At 35.8% G+C, this 16051-nt stretch overlaps 1 protein-coding gene across 2 annotated transcripts in view; it reads left to right on the top strand.

Moving 5' to 3' along the window:
• Nucleotides 1–16051, top strand: part of TAX1BP1 (Tax1 binding protein 1) — an 88179-nt gene that overhangs the window by 41883 nt on the left and 30245 nt on the right. For both annotated transcript variants that reach the window (XM_030857413.2, XM_030857416.2), the window contains exons 6-11: nt 75–223; nt 319–409; nt 7847–8032; nt 13692–13916; nt 14496–14642; nt 14999–15122. In XM_030857413.2, coding sequence (XP_030713273.1) covers nt 75–223; nt 319–409; nt 7847–8032; nt 13692–13916; nt 14496–14642; nt 14999–15122 — 922 coding nt within the window. The remainder of the gene's footprint in view (nt 1–74; nt 224–318; nt 410–7846; nt 8033–13691; nt 13917–14495; nt 14643–14998; nt 15123–16051) is intronic.

Here is a 16051-nt window from a genome sequence, read left to right as displayed (position 1 = left end):
TCTTAGAGATATACAAATTTGTATTTCTAATTATGTTTCTGTGTTTCTCAAAATATTTTGTTATTGTTTCTAAGGTTCTTTTTGAAGTCTCACAAAGTTTAAAAATGGAAAATGAAGAATTTAAGAAGAGTTACAATGATGCTACATCCAAAGCCCTCCAGCTTGAGGAAGATATTGTGTCAGTCACACATAAAGCGATTGAAAAAGAAACTGAATTAGACAGGTATTCATGATGCTTTAAAAAAGTATCTTCGTGTTTTAAAACTGTTTTAAGAAAGTTGTTTTTGTCTTTGTTAACGTTATTTGACTTTAACTCAGTTTAAAGGACAAACTCAGAAAGGCACAATATGAAAGAGAACAGCTTGAATGTCAGTTGAAGACAGAAAAGGATGAGAAGGAACTTTATAAGGTAATTTATTCTTTACATTTTTATTAGTTATCTTTTGCTGTGTAACATGTTACCCCAAAACTTAGTGGTCAGGAATTTGGGAGCAGCTTAGCTGAGTGGTTCTTGCTCAGGGTCTCTTGTGTAGTTGCAGTCAGGATGTTTGGCAAGGGCTGCAGTCAGCCAAAGGCTCAATTAGAACTGGAAAATCTGCTGTCAAAGTGGCTCACTCACATGACTTTTGGCAGGAGGCCCTTCAGTTTCTTGGAATGTTGCCTCTTCAGTGGCTGCTTGAATGTTCTCACAGTATGGCAGCCAGCTTCCCTCAGAGTGAGCTATACAAGAGAGAGCAAGGAGGAAGTCAGTGCATTTTATGACCTGGTCTCCAAGTTGTACACTGATGCTTCTTTATTTTATTAATTAGAAGCAAGTCACTCCAGCTGATACTCAGGAGAAGGAAATTAGGCTCCACTTCTTTAAGAGAGGAGAATCAAAGGTTTTGGGAGTATATTTTAAAGCTGCCTCATTGTGTATAGTCCCTAATTAGTTTTCAGGGAATTAAATTGCTGGTGTTTTAGATACTTAGCAGGTAATGTATAATAAGTCAAAGAGTTGTAATGGTAACAAGATACCTGTTTATCAGAATTTGTGCAACTAATTATTTTCCCCTTTTAAGAATATATAAACCTTAAGGAGAGCATTAATTTACTTCAGTGATGATCATGTTTTGGAGTTTGCCTTTTGGAATAATAATAATAATCTTCAGAGACTGTCATTTTAAAAAAGATCCTGTTGACAAATCTTTACCCTTTGAAGTTTTTTCCTCGTTTCCTTTTTAAGTGACTCTGCAGTAGGGTAGTGAGCTTTAGTTGTCAGTAATGTCGTGGATGCGTATTGGGAGTTACTTATTTTAAGTGGCTCATAAGCAGTTCCTGAAGGAAGTTCCAGATGAGGAATTTCAAGAACAGTCTGAGCTAAGTCAGTATTATTTGGATAGATTCAATCTCTTTATTAGATTAGAAAAGGACAGTACTCATTTATATATTGATATTATGGTATATATTAAAGATAAAACATAAAACTCTGCATATATTCAGTATTTGAGAGTCTCAATTTGTACTAAGAAACTAAAATATGATTTATTATGTTACCAGTGGGTTTCTTCCTCCTTCTCTTTAAAAAAAAACTATTCATTTATTTATATACATTGATAAGCTAGATACCAACATTGGGTACCCAAGTATGAAATTTCAAATCTGTTCTGAGGATCACCTCTTTTTTCTTCCATTTTTATTGAGATATAATTGACATATAGCACTGTATAAGTTTATAGTATACAGCATAATGATTTGACTTGTATACTTGTATACATCATGGAATAATTACCACAATAAGTTTAGTGAACATTCATCATCTCATATAGGTATAAAATAAAAGATTTTTTTCCTTGTAATGAGAACTCTAAGGATTTACTCTCTTAATAACTTTGATATCAATATATAACATACAGCAGTGTTAATTTTAGCTATCATGTGGTACATTACATCCCTAGTACTTACTTATCTTATAACTGGAGGTTTGTACCTTTTGATTACTTTCATAATTCCCCCCTTCCCCCCACCCTCTGCCTCAGGTAACCACAAATCTGATCTCTTTTTTCACGAGTTTGTTTGTGAAGTTTAATTGACCTAGTTTCTGGTGCACAGCATAGTGATTTGATATTCCTGTACATTTCAAAATGATCACCACAATAAGTCTAGTTACCACCTGTCACTATACAAAGGTATTACATAATTATTGGCTATATTCCCCATGCTGTACACTTCATACCTGTGACCGATTTTATTTTGTAACTGGAAATTTGTACCTCTTAATCTTCCTCACCTGTTTCTCTCATCCTATCCCCTGTAGTCCAGCAACCACTTGTTTGGTCTCTTCATCTATGACTCTGTTTCTTTTTTATGTTTGTTCATTTGTTTTGTTTTTTAGATTCCACATGTAAGTGAAATAATATGATATTTATCTTTGACTTATTTCACTTAGCATAATACTGTCTAGATCTGTCCATGTTGTTGCAGATGGCAAGGTTTTTCTTTTTTTATGGCTGAGTAATAGTCCTCTGTGTGTGTGTGTGTGTGTGTGTGTGTTTATGTGTATGTATGTACACACCACGTCTTCTTTATCCATTCATCTATTGATGGGCATGAGGCGGGATGAATTGGGAGATTAGGATTGACATATATACACTATTGACACTATGTATAAAATAGATAACTAATGAGAATGTACTGTATAGCACAGGGAACTCAATGCTCTGTGGTGACCTAAATGAGAAAGGAAATCAAAAAAAGAGGGGATAAATGTATACGTATAGCTGATTCACTTTGCTGTACAATATAAACTAACACAACAGTGTAAAGCAACTATACTCTAATTTAAAAAAAAAAATGATAGGCACTTAGGTTGCTTCCATATCTTGGCTATTGTAGGTAATGCTGCAACATAGGGGTGCTTATAGCTTCTCAAATTAGTGTTTTGTTTTCTTCAGAGAAATACCCAGGAGTGGAATTGCTGGATCATACGGTTCTATTTTTAACTTTTTTTTTTAAGGTCACACTGTGTGGCATCTTAGTTCCCCAACCAGGGATCAACCCTGTGCCCCCTGCATTGGGAGCACAGAGTCTTAACTACTGGACCACCAGGGAAGTCCCTATTTTTAAATTTTTGAGGAACCTCCATACTGTTTTCCATAGTGACTGCACCAATTTACATTACCACTAACAGTGCAGGGGGGTTCCCTTTTCTCCACATTCTTGCCAACACTTGTTATTTGTTGTCTTTTTGATAGTAGCCATTCTGACAGGTGTGAGGTGATAATCTCATTGAGGTGGTATTTGATTTCTCTTTTCCTGATGATTAGTGATGTTGAACACCTTTTCATTTGCCTGTTGGTCATCTGTATATCTTCTTTGGAGAAATGTCTATTCAGGTTCTCTGCCCATTTTTTAATTGGGCTTGTGTTTTTGATGTTGAGTCGTATGAGTTCTTTGTAGATTTTAGATATTAACTCAATGTTGGTTGGATATATCACTTGCAAATATCTTCTCCCATTCAGTAGGTGGCCTTTTCATTTTGTTGACAGTTTCCTTTGCTGGGTAAAAGCTTTTTAGATTGACATAGTCCCATTTGTTTTATTTTTGCTTTTGATTCCCTTGCCTGAGGAGACACATCCAAAAAAATATGCTAAGACTGATGTCAAAAAGCATACTGCCTATGTTTTCTTCTAGAAGTTTTATGGTTTCAGGTTTTACATTTAAGTCTTTAATCCATTTTGAGTTTATATATGGTGTGAGAAAGTAGTTCAGTTTGATGATTCTGCATGTAGCTGTCCAGTTTTCCCAATACCATTTATTGAAGAGGTTGTCTTTTCCCTGTTGTAATATTCTTGCCTCCTTTGTCATAGATAAATTGCTTATATAAGTGTGAGTTCATTTCTGGGCTTTCTGTTCTGTTCCACTGATCTATGTGTCTCTCTTTTTTTTTTAATTTTTGGCTGCATTGGGTCTTCGTTGCTGTGCGCGGGCTTTCTCTAGTTGCGGCAAGGGAGGGCTACTCTTAGTTGCAGTGCGCGGGCTTCTCATTGCAGTGGCTTCTCTTGTTGCAGAGCACAGGCTCTAGGTGCGCGGGCTCTCAGTAGTTGTGGTGCAGGGGCTCAGTTGCTCTGCAGCATGTGGGATCTTCCCGGACCAGTGATCGGACCCGTGTCCCCTGCATTGGCAGGCAGATTATTAACCACTGCGCCACCAGGGAAGTCCCAAAGTTGTTTTTTGGGGGGGGGTGCGGTGTGCCTCGAGGCATGTGGGATCTTATTTCCCTGACCAGGGATCGAACCCATGCTCCCTGCAGTGGAAGCTGGAGTCTTAACTACTGGACCACCAGGCAAGTCCTAGGTGTCTGTTTTTTGTGCAGTACCATACTGTTTTGATTACTGTAGCTTTGTAGTATACAAAGTATAGTTAATGTGATATACTGCATTAAAAAATTGAAGGATAAAGATCGTATGATCATCTCAGTAGATGCAGAAAAAGCTTTTGACAAAATTCAGCATTCATTTGTGGTAAAACCTCAAGTGGGTATAGAGGGAACATACCTCAACATAATAAAAGCCATATATGACAAGCCTACAGCTAACATTGTAACGTACTCAGTGGTGAAAAGCTTGAAAGCACTTCCTTTAAGATCAGGAACAAGCCAAGGATGCTCACTCTGACTATGTTTATTCCACATAGTTTTGGAAGTCCTAGCCACAGCAGTCACACAAGAAAAAGAAAAGGAATCCAAATTGGAAAGGAAGTAGTAAAACTGTCGCTGTTTGCAGATGACATGATACTATATACAGAAAATCCTAAAGATGCCACCAAAAAACTACTATTCCTCAATGAGTTTGGTTAAGTTGAAAGGTACAAAATTAATATATGGAAATATGTTGCATTTCTATATACTAACAACAAACTCTTGGAAAGAGAAATTAAGAAAACAATCCCATTTACAATCAAAAAGAATAAAACAGGAAAAAATCTAAGGAGTTACAAGCTCTTTACTGGGAAAACTATGAGACATTGATGAAAGAAATTGAAGATGACACAAACAAATGGAAAGATATGCTGTGCTTATGGACTGGAAGAATATACATTGTTAAAATGACCATACTACCCAAGGCAATCTACAGATTCAGTGCATTCCTATTAAAATATCTATGGTGTTTTTCACAGAACTAGAACAAATAATTCTAAAATCTATATGGAAACACAACAGACCCTGAATAGCCAAAACAATCCTGAGAAGAACAAAGCTGGAGGTGTCATGTTCCCTTATTTCAAACTATACCACAAAGCTACAATAATTTCCTTCTTATTTTGGGGGGGTGGTTAATTTTTTTTTAGTCTTTAAAATTTTTTGCCTTTAAAATAAAAAATTTGAGTCCACTGTGCACCTCATTGCAGAGCATAGATAGGAACATTTTGCATGTCATGGGTTATACCCATTCTGTTTCTTGGAACAGCCATCCCTGGAGCGTGAGCGAGTGAGTGAGTGTGTGTGTGTGTCTGTACCATCTCCGGAGCGTGAGTGTGTGTATGTGTGTGTGTGTGTGTGTGTGTACCATCCCCGGAGCGTGAGAGTGTGTGTGTGTGTGTGTGCCATCCCCTGAGCGTGAGTGTGTGTGTGTGTGTGTGTGTACCATCCCCGGGGCGTGAGAGTGTGTGTGTGTGTGTGTGTGTGTGTGTATACCATCCCCGGAGCGTGAGTGTGTGTGTGTGTGTGTGTGTACCATCCCCGGAGCGTGAGAGTGTGTGTGTGTGTGTGTGTGTGTGTGTGTGTGTGTGTGTACCATCCCCGGAGTGTGAGAGTGTGTGTGTGTGTGTCTCCCCCAGAATAGGAAGGAAAATAGTGAAGACTCACTGGTGGATGATTTTATGATTTGACTTTAAGGAAAAGTGCCCAGGTATAATGTTTGGTTTTTGAACAGTTGGATACAGTGTCTTTGTTTTTTTTGCTTTTTTTGCAAACTACTTTCAAATGCAGTTTTTTAAAGTTATAAAGGATTTTTTAACTAAATGAAGATTTTGCATCTGTAATAATTTTTTATTTAATGTTACTATGAATTTCAGTGATAATGTTTCAGTTTTGTGCCAGGAAAAGACCTGGGCATTATTTCTCTGGATAATTAAGTACTTTCCATGTTGTTTCTCTGTTAGAACAGTGGGAGATAATTGGGTAAATAGCATGTCTATGTTTTCAATCATTTTACTTCAATAATAAATTAAATAAAATGAATTCTGAAGGTATACTAGTTAGTATTGGGAAGGGTTTAGGAAGGTCCTAAGTAAACCAGGACCTCGTTTACTTACTTTTCTTACCTGGTTTAATGCTTGAGAGGTGTAATGATAATTAGAATGACTTATTTTGGAAAGAGGAAAACTTTTCCCTGAAGCTGTCACCTTTCCATCCTGCCTTTCTTTTCTCTCTTCTATCCTGAGAAACAGTACTTCCAATGTTTTGTAAAGGGTTGACAAGTACATTTTAGGGTAAATCCAGAATTTATTTTTCTTTTACTGCTCTAAATTATTTATTCCTTATATTCCTTTTTTCTTTCTTTCTGCAAAGATTTTGTGTGTCTCTGTTGTACACCTGAATGACGAGTCCTGTGCCTAAGACTTGGGAGGGAGGAAGGGAAAGAACGAGTGTCTTGGGGGTTTATTCTTTTACAGTGTGCTAATATCTCCTGTTTTCTGTAAGAATTAGCAGTTGGGATCAAAGTGACTCTGAAATTTCCATTTGAATACACTCTCTCCCAACCTCCCAGTGTCCTGAACAGTATTTCATTTATATGCATGTATGCCGAAAATTGGAAGTAAAACTTCCCTAGGGATTTTTGTTTTGTGTTTTTTTGGCAAGGAGATTCCATTTACCGAGTGTGGTAAGACCTACTATACTGTTAATCTCAGAAACATACTTTCCCTTTCAAATTGTTCTCATGAGTAACCAAATAGTTTCCTTTGCCTCTCTCCTCTAACCCCTGTTGGATCATGTGACCCATCCCTGGCCTAACAGAATTTAGAGGGATTGGTAAAAAGTGCTTTCATGAGCTGATGATTATGAAAATTGGGTAGTGTTTTTAAATTGATGCTGCAAAGGTCTTGGCTGCTGATACCTTTAGATTATCTGGAGTTATATTCTTTCATTGTGAACAGGAATTAGTCTTCAGCATTGCATACATTAAGAGTAAAGTGCAAGAAGTATGTTAATTCATTTCTCTTTGATGCTCTTAACCAAAGCAAGGTACTCTTTATAGTGGAAACCAGATACTTGTACTCTTTATAATTTCAGTTATGGAATTTGATTTGTGTATATGCTATGAACAACAGCAGCCAAAGTCCCTGGAAGAATCAATATAGTTGGGTTAATTAATCAACAAATATATTTTTAGGCACACAGGAAGTAAATGACATAGTATTTTTTCATAAGTAAAAAATTGAATTGCTTAAGATGTTCTTGAATGTATTCCTTTAGTTTTCCAGAATCTGGTCTTTATATATGAATATGCCTGTAACGTAATGTTTCCCCAAAAGAACAACCAAATTCATTTGTAATTTTAAAGAGAACTAACTTAAAATCATCAAAGGAAAAGACTTTAGAGATCAGGTAGTGTTAGACCTTAGAATTAATCTCTTTGGAAAACTAAAACAGCAACAACACCCAATTCAGAAAAGCTGTGTTCTGCGCCCACGTACTTGGCTAGTCATTTGGCAGAATTTGGGTCTCCTGACTTCTCATCTAGTGAATCTTCCCTTCTCTTGGATCATATTTGGGTTAGAGATAAATAGTAATATTTTAAACTTTGAGTAACTTAGGTTATAGAGTTAGAAAGAATATTCTTGACATTTTCAAGCACTGTTTCAGGTACATTTGAAGAATACAGAAATAGAAAATACCAAGCTTGTGTCAGAGGTCCAGACTTTAAAGAATTTAGATGGGAACAAAGAAAACATGATTACTCATTTCAAAGAAGAGATTAGCAGACTGAAGTTCTGTTTGACTGAAAAGGAGAATCTACAGAGGGCTTTCTTGCTTACAACCTCAACTAAGGTAAGTACGTTTGCAATATGTATTTGAAGATTGTAAAATATTATCTCTATTAAACGTATACAGTATGGTCGTTTTTATTTTTAATCTTTCCTCCCCCAGCTTTTTTGGAAAAAGTTCAAACTTATAGAAGAGTTGAAAGAACAGAAAAATGAATACATATATATCCTTAAATATTTTGCTATCTTTATCTCCCCCATTTATATGCCTTCTCCTCCTCACCCCAGCCATTTGAAAGTCAGTTGCAGGCATTATGACATTTCACCCTAAATACTTTAGCATGTTTCTCTTATTAACAAGTACATTCTTCTGTATAACCATAATACCATTATGACATCTAAGGAATTTTATATTGATATAATATTCATGTTCGTATATAGTTTTAGTCCACATTCAAATTGTCCCACGTGTATTTTTGCATAACCTTTAAAATTGCTTGATCCCTGGTAGTCAGAGATCACAGATTAATGATTATTATTGTGTTCTTGGTCTGCTTTAATCTAGAACAGTGTCCCTATACTGTTTGTCTTTTATAACATTGATATCTTTTAAGAATTCAGGCTTGTCTGAGAGGATATTCCATAATCTAGATTTGTCTGTTGTTTCATGACTAGATTCAGGTCGAAGATTTTTGGCAAGAAAAGGCGTAGATGATGTTTTGTATATTCTGGTGCAATCACATCAAAAGTCATGTAATATCAATTCCATTCTTGCTGATATTAGGTTTAATCTTGTGTTTAAAGTTATGTCTGGTTGTCTCTCCATATATTGGTGCCTTTCTCTCTTTGTGATTATTGAGTAATCTGTGGGGTAATACTTTGAGATCATGTGAACATCCTACTCCCCAATACTCTTTGACCCAGTGTTTTTTATCCCTTCATGATCCTTTCCTGCATCAGTTATTGAATTAATGATTACAAAACGGTGATTTTAAAAATTCTGTCATTCCTTTTATGTTTATTAGTAGGTATTCTTTTATTATAATGAGGTGGTTCCCTGTTGCCCTCTCCCCTTTTTTTATATCACTATAGACTGATTCTTTTTTGTTCAGTATATTATACATCACCGGTCCCCAACCTTTTTGGCACCAGGGACCGGTTTCGTGGAAGACAGTTTTTTTCTCGGGGGTGGAGGTGGGGGTGGGATGGTTTGGGCTGATTCAAGCACATTACATTTATTGTGCACTTTATTTCTATTATTATTACACTGTAATATATAATGAAATAATTATACAACTCATCATAATGCAGAATCAGTGGAAGCCCTGAGCTTGTTTTCCTGCAACTAGATGCTCCCATCTGGGGGTGACGGGAGACAGTGACACCTGAAGTGTGTTGCTTATGTCCAGTCTACTCTGTAAGATGCAGCTTCATTGTCACTTGCCACTCATTGATAGGGTTTTGATATGAGTCTGCAAGCAGTTGATTTACTGTGGTGTCTGTGCAGTCAAGCCTCTCTGCTAATGATAATCTGTATTTGCAGCTGCTCCCCAGAGCTACCGTCAGCGCCTCAGCTCCACCTCAGATCACCAGGCATTAGATGCTCATAAGGAGCATGCAACCTAGATCCCTCGCATGCGCAGTTCACAGTAGGTTCGTGCTCCTATGAGAATCTAATGCCTATGCTGATCTGACAGGAGGCAGAGCTCAGGTGGTAATGTGAGTGCTGGGGAGCGGCTGTAAATACAGATGAAGCTTCGCTTGCTTGCCTGCCGCTCACCTCCTGCTGTGTGGCCCGGTTCCTAACAGGCCTTGGACTGCTAATGGTCTGTGGCCGGAAGTTGGGTACCCCTGTTATACATCATCATTATTCTTTTTCATACTCAAATTGTCCTATATTTAGCTAGGGGGGAACCTTCTCAAACCTGCTCTTGTGTCTTTCTGATATGTCCCCCTAATGCTTTGAATGCTTCCTTGTTTTGTGGTAGAACTGTGTATTACAGTTTTAGTTTCGGCTCCAGATCTGCTATTACCCATTTCTCCAAAGAGCCTGATTTTTTTCATTAGTGAAGGGTATTTTGAAGCCAAGCCACTGGATCCTTTTGCTACTTTGCACTTTCAATAGACAGACACTTTAAGTCTTAAATTTATATTGATATCTCCAGTTCAAATTCAGTATCTCCTAGCGTTCTTCCTTATCTTCCTCCATTACATATTTATGTATCTCTTCTCCCAGTGTGAGAACCCTTGTTTACAAAACGTATCTATTCATGTTTTCTAACCAGCTGTACATACCAGTAGTTTCAGAATTATTATATCAATGCCACTTCTAACAGTATGTCTACTGAATAAAATTAAGATCTTTTCCAGCTCTTTTATCTTAGAGTATTTCACTAAGGATGTACAGAGTACCATGTTCAAAGGTTACTTGAATTAATTTTTTTAACATATTTATGTTATGAATTTGTAATACAGTTCAGTTTTTTTGTTTTCTCCTAACCTTTTTCTTTAATTTTATTTTTTGAATATGTAAAATAGTTGTATCATTCACAGTCAAAATGAAACAAAAAAATTTACTCTTCCCTAAAAAACTCCTTTCTTACCTGTACCCATAGGTAAACATTTTCACTAGTTTCCAGTTTTTTCTTATGTTTGTTTTTGCAAAAATAAGCTTGGTGTATGTGTGTGCATGCACACACCCTTCTCTATCCCCTTCTTTCTTAAAAGTGCCATGCTATTTATACTCCTTTTCACTTTGCTTTTTTTTCAGTGAACAGTATAGACTGGAAATCATTCCCTAGCAGTTCATAGAGATCTTCCTAATTTTTTAAAACATGGCTGTGTAATACTACATTGTTTAGATTTACCTTGATTTATTCATTAACTTTTATGGATGGAGTATTATGTGGTTTTTAGTAGTTTGCTAATAAATACACTCAGATATAGTTAATGTAACACTTAAAACATCAGATGTGCATGATATTTAGAATTAATGATTAAGACCCAAGTTACTTTTCAGGGTATTGAATATAGCAGATGCAGACAGGAAGGTGAAAAGCATGTTTGACTGTTTATTTGTTATTTAATAAGATGCTACTTAAGCAAGACTTCTGTGAGGAAAGCATAGGTATAGAAGTACCTGGAGAAATTGATGCCTGGTTGTTAAAACTTTTTAAAAAATTATAAAAGCAATACAAAAATCATGGTTATAAAAAAATTTGAGTAGTATGTGAGGGTACAAGGTAAAAGTAACCAATATCATTTCCCAGATATATTATTATAGTAATTTTACTAGAAATCTGTGAATGTACATACAATATTTATATTTTAACAAAAATGAGAATATAGTGTTACAAAAACCTTTAAAAAATTTATGGAATGTCTAGACATCTTGCAGTATGAGTTCACACACAGATCTTCCTCATTCATTAGAACAGCTTTGTAGGGAATTCCCTGGTGATGCAGTAGTTAAGACTCCACGCTTCCACTGCTGGGGGCCTGGGTTCGATCCCTGGAACTAAGATCCTGCAAGCCGCGAGGCCAAAAAAACCCCCAGCTTTGTAGTATCTCTCCTTTATTTAACAGCTGTGTAGTATGCAATTGTTTTTAGTTTTAGTGTACAACCCTTAGGTATTATAAGCATGATGGCAGTAAACATTCTTGTACAGATATCTAGGCATGTGTATAAATCTGTAGAATAACTTCCTCAAAGTGCGATTGCCAGGTTGAATGTTTACATTTTCAGTTATTTTCAAATTGCCTTTCAAAAAAATTAATGTATCAACAGGGTATGACATATACTGCTGCTAGTAATGGTTGCATAGGCTTTCATTGTGTGGAGGATATATCATAGTTTGTTTACAATAAATTCCCATTTAGACATTTGATTTTTAATAATTTTTCATAATCTTAATATTTTACTGGATCCCTGCAAAACTAACCCTGCAAAACTAAACCTATGTCCATACCCTTTAATCAGAAACTCATGAAAATTAAATTGATAGATCAAAAGCCATGTGCTTTTTAAAGGTGTCGATGATTGTTTCAAAAATCTGATAAGAATGGTTACCACTTATAGATTATATGAGCCCACATGTTTGTAAATGTGCCAGTTTTCCTAAACCATCCAAATATTAGAGCATTACTTTTTTTCAGTCTTTGTTAGCTTGAAAGAGGATGAATGGTATTTGTTTTACCTTCTTTATTTGAATATTTTAGTTAAATATTTTTTCTATGTATAATAGCCGTTTATTTTAAAGAAATTTCACGTTCATGCCTTTCTCCATATTTTTCCTTTTTTGGGTTTTTTTTTTCTTTTCTTTTGCGGTACGCGGGCCTCTCACTGTTGTGGCCTCTCCGTTGCGGAGCACAGGCTCCGGATACGCAGGCTCAGTGGCCATGGCTCACAGGCCCAGCTGCTCCGCGGCATGTGGGATCCTCCCGGACCGGGGCACGAACCTGTGTCCCCTGCATCGGCAGGCGGACTCTCAACCACTGCGCCACCAGGGAAACCCTTTTTTTTCTTTTTTGGTTTAAAATTTTTCCATTTCTTATTGATTAGAAAATCTATTTATATCAGAGTATTATACATTTTTTGAATATATTACAAATAATTTTCTTCTAGTTCTCTTTTTTGCTTTTTTCCCTTCTGATATATAGAAGCTTATAACATTTATATATTAGCTCTATTAGTGTTATACTTAGAAAGATTTTCTTCACCCCAGCATTACATAAATAATCATTTACATTTCTTTCTAAGTAGCTAACAGTTTAAAAACCGCGAATGGGTTGCACTTTTTGAGTTTACATTATTTCTAATACAGAGATAAAAATACGAATGTTAAATAAACTAGATTTATTGAGCTTATAATGTATGTTTAATATTAAAGGAAATAATTTTATCATGGCAATTTTTATTTTATTTTTTATAAATTTATTTATTTGGCTTTGTTGGGTCTTTGTTGCTGTGCGTGGGCTTTCTCTAGTTGCGGCGAGCGAGTGCTACTCTTTGTTGCGGTGCGCGGGCTTCTCCTTGCCGTGGCTTCTCTTGTTGTGGAGCACGGGCTCCAGGCACACGGGCTTCAGTAGTTGTGGCACACGGGCTTAGTTGCTCCGCAGCATGTGGGATCTTCCCAGACCAGGGCTCGAACCCGTGTCCCCTGCAATGGCAGGCAGATTCTTAACCACTGCGCCACCAGGGAAGCCCTATCATGGCAATTTTAACTTTTTAAAGATACTTTTAGGTTTGGTAAGAGGTGCTAATGTAATGGTATATTAATATTATATTGGATATGTTATAGGTTAGCTCATAGGAAACATTTTTTTAACCAACATTTTTGGAGTTACAAAGAAGTTTTTGTAATTATTGCTTATCATAAAAAATGAGGGTCAGCAGTTGTAGCTGGAGAGATTCTGGGGGACAGAAGCTTCCATTCGGGTCTCTATTTAGCTAAGCATTGGTTATGTTGCCTGACTTTCTGTACTTCAGGTTTGTCACGTATAAAGTGATAGTAGTGATGCGTAGGGTTGTTATATGGGGGTCTCTAAAACAAAGTCACATCTTAAATTTTTTATAGACATACATACTTCATCTAAGTCATGAATAGAAAAGCAATATTTAATTTAAAATTTTAGATCTGTTGAAATAGGAATAAATATCGTTTCTGCTTCTGTTTTTTACGTGAATGGTTTAATTACAAATATATTTATCTGCCTTTCTTCAGGAAGATACAGTTTTTTTCAAGGAGCAACTTCGTAAAGCAGAGGAACAGGTTCAGGCAACTCGGCAGGAAGCTGTCTTTCTGGCTAAAGAACTTAGCGATGCTGTAAACGTGCGGGATAAGACGATGGCAGATCTGCACACTGCACGCTTGGAAAATGAGAGAGTGAAAAAGCAGTTAGCTGATGCAGTGGCAGAGCTTAAACTAAGTGCTGTGAGAAAAGACCAGGTAAAGCGGGTTAATTTTGAATTTCCATTTTGGTCAAAAACTCACGATAAGCTTATGAAAGAGAATTGAGTTATGTTAAAATAATTGAGGTCAGATTCCTGGTCACAATTTTAAATTGCCATTCATTTTGTTTTAGTCATTGTAACTTCTTGGGTTGAAATTAATGCAGGCTTTAAGAAAAACTTCTGTAAGCAAATTCCTAATTGTTAGTAAAAATGCTCTATTATTGTTAATTAAACTTTCTGATATGAGGTATATATTGCTTTGTTTAGAATTTATTTACTAGCTGCATAAAATGGTACTATAGTTATTTAACAGGATATGCTTGCTTCTCAGGAGATAGAATATTCTTTTCAAGTGTTTGGTTTTTGTTTGTTTGTTTTTTAATGAACCTTAGTCCTAGGAATATAAAGCTGGATTTGTTAGGAGACCTAATGTGACTCTGTAGCCAAAACTCCAAAACAAATAAAAACTAAGAGCCAGAAAGAAAAAAGCGAAAAGAAATTTGGATTTACTACTACATTATGAGATATGAGATTTTTATGTTTCTCTTAGAGGAAGAGTTTATTTCTCTCTTAGGAAAAGACTGATACACTGGAACACGAACTGAGAAGAGAAGTTGAAGATCTGAAACTTCGTCTTCAGATGGCAGCAGATCATTACAAAGAAAAATTCAAGGAATGCCAGAGGCTCCAAAAACAAATAAACAAACTTTCAGACCAATCAGTAAGTATAATTGAATTCATCAGAGTAAAATAATTCCTTTATCAATATTTTTGTTTACAAATCAAATTTACAATGTTATACCCTTTGAATATAATTCCTCTCTGCTTCATTTCACATTACTGGCCTAATATTGTAGTGATAATTTTTTTAAAATCTGGAATTTTTATTTGTTGGAGAAATGTTCTGTTTTGTAACATTTAGGTCAGTTAGTAAAGTGATGTGTGTAACTTTAGTGTTTGTTGGGCTTTAAGACAGCAGCAGCTTTGTGGACTTTCAGGATTTATTTATATGATGCATGGTTGCTGAAGGAGGGAAGTGTAACTCATTTAACCATTGATTGTTAACATTTTGAATAGGCTAATAACAGTAGTGTCTTCACAAAGAAAATTGGGAGTCAGCAGAAAGTGAATGATGCCTCAATAAACACAGACCCAGCTACTACTGCCTCTACGCTTGATGTAAAGCCACCACCTTCTACAGGTAAAAATCTTTTAGACTTTTTGTATAAAGTGTCCTGCCTTGAAAAGTATTTATACTCATTTATACTGCCTGTTCCATGTGTCAGAATTTTAGGGAGCTTTTAAAAAAATCCTTCTAAGTGAGGGATTGAGGCAAAGGGAAAGTAAAGGTCTAAAAGCAAAGGGAAAGTAAAGGTCTAAAAGTAAGTCATGCATGTGGTGAATATACAAAATGTGAGTGTGAACTAGTATTTATCTTCGTGAACATGGTTAATCAAATGAGCTAGTGTTTGTAAGTGCAAATGCTTATAGTATTTGATCTATGGGAAGAGAGCCAAGAATTGAATTTTTAATTAATATTCTAACACTGGAATTCTGAACCATTTATGGCACTTTAATTGTACCATTCTGTGGGGGAAAACTTAAAAATCCCTTTAATTCTATTCATGTTTCTCTCTTTCTTGCCTTTTTTTTGTTTTTGTTTTGTTTTGGCTGCTTTGGATCATTAGGGTACTTTCCTCATTAGTGTACCTGTTGGTAGATAAGTTAAATATTTTATTAGTTTATTAACTTACAGAACAGATTAGAGAGACATAGTGAATACATGAACAACATGAAAATTTAAATTAACTCTAGGTTTTCAGTTGTCCTAATGTCTTTTTTCACCTTATGTTAAAGATTTGACAATAACAAAAATAAATACTAGAGCATGTAAAGTATATTTAATTGTGTAGTGTTTGGGGCAATTGGTGTTTTAGACTTTTTAAATGTATTATAAGTTTCCTATACTATTAAATATTTAGATTCAACTGCTGTAGAACAGGATCCTGCCTTCTATTTCTATATATCCTGTGTAGTACCAAGAAAGGTGTTATATTGACTTAAAGACTTATTGAATAGTAGCGAAGGACTAGAAAAATGATTTAATATGTATTCTCAAAAGAGTATGGC

Source organism: Globicephala melas, chromosome 9 (assembly GCF_963455315.2).
Source record: "Globicephala melas chromosome 9, mGloMel1.2, whole genome shotgun sequence".
Lineage (NCBI taxonomy): Eukaryota > Metazoa > Chordata > Mammalia > Artiodactyla > Delphinidae > Globicephala > Globicephala melas.
This window is presented reverse-complemented; position numbering and strand designations above follow the sequence as displayed.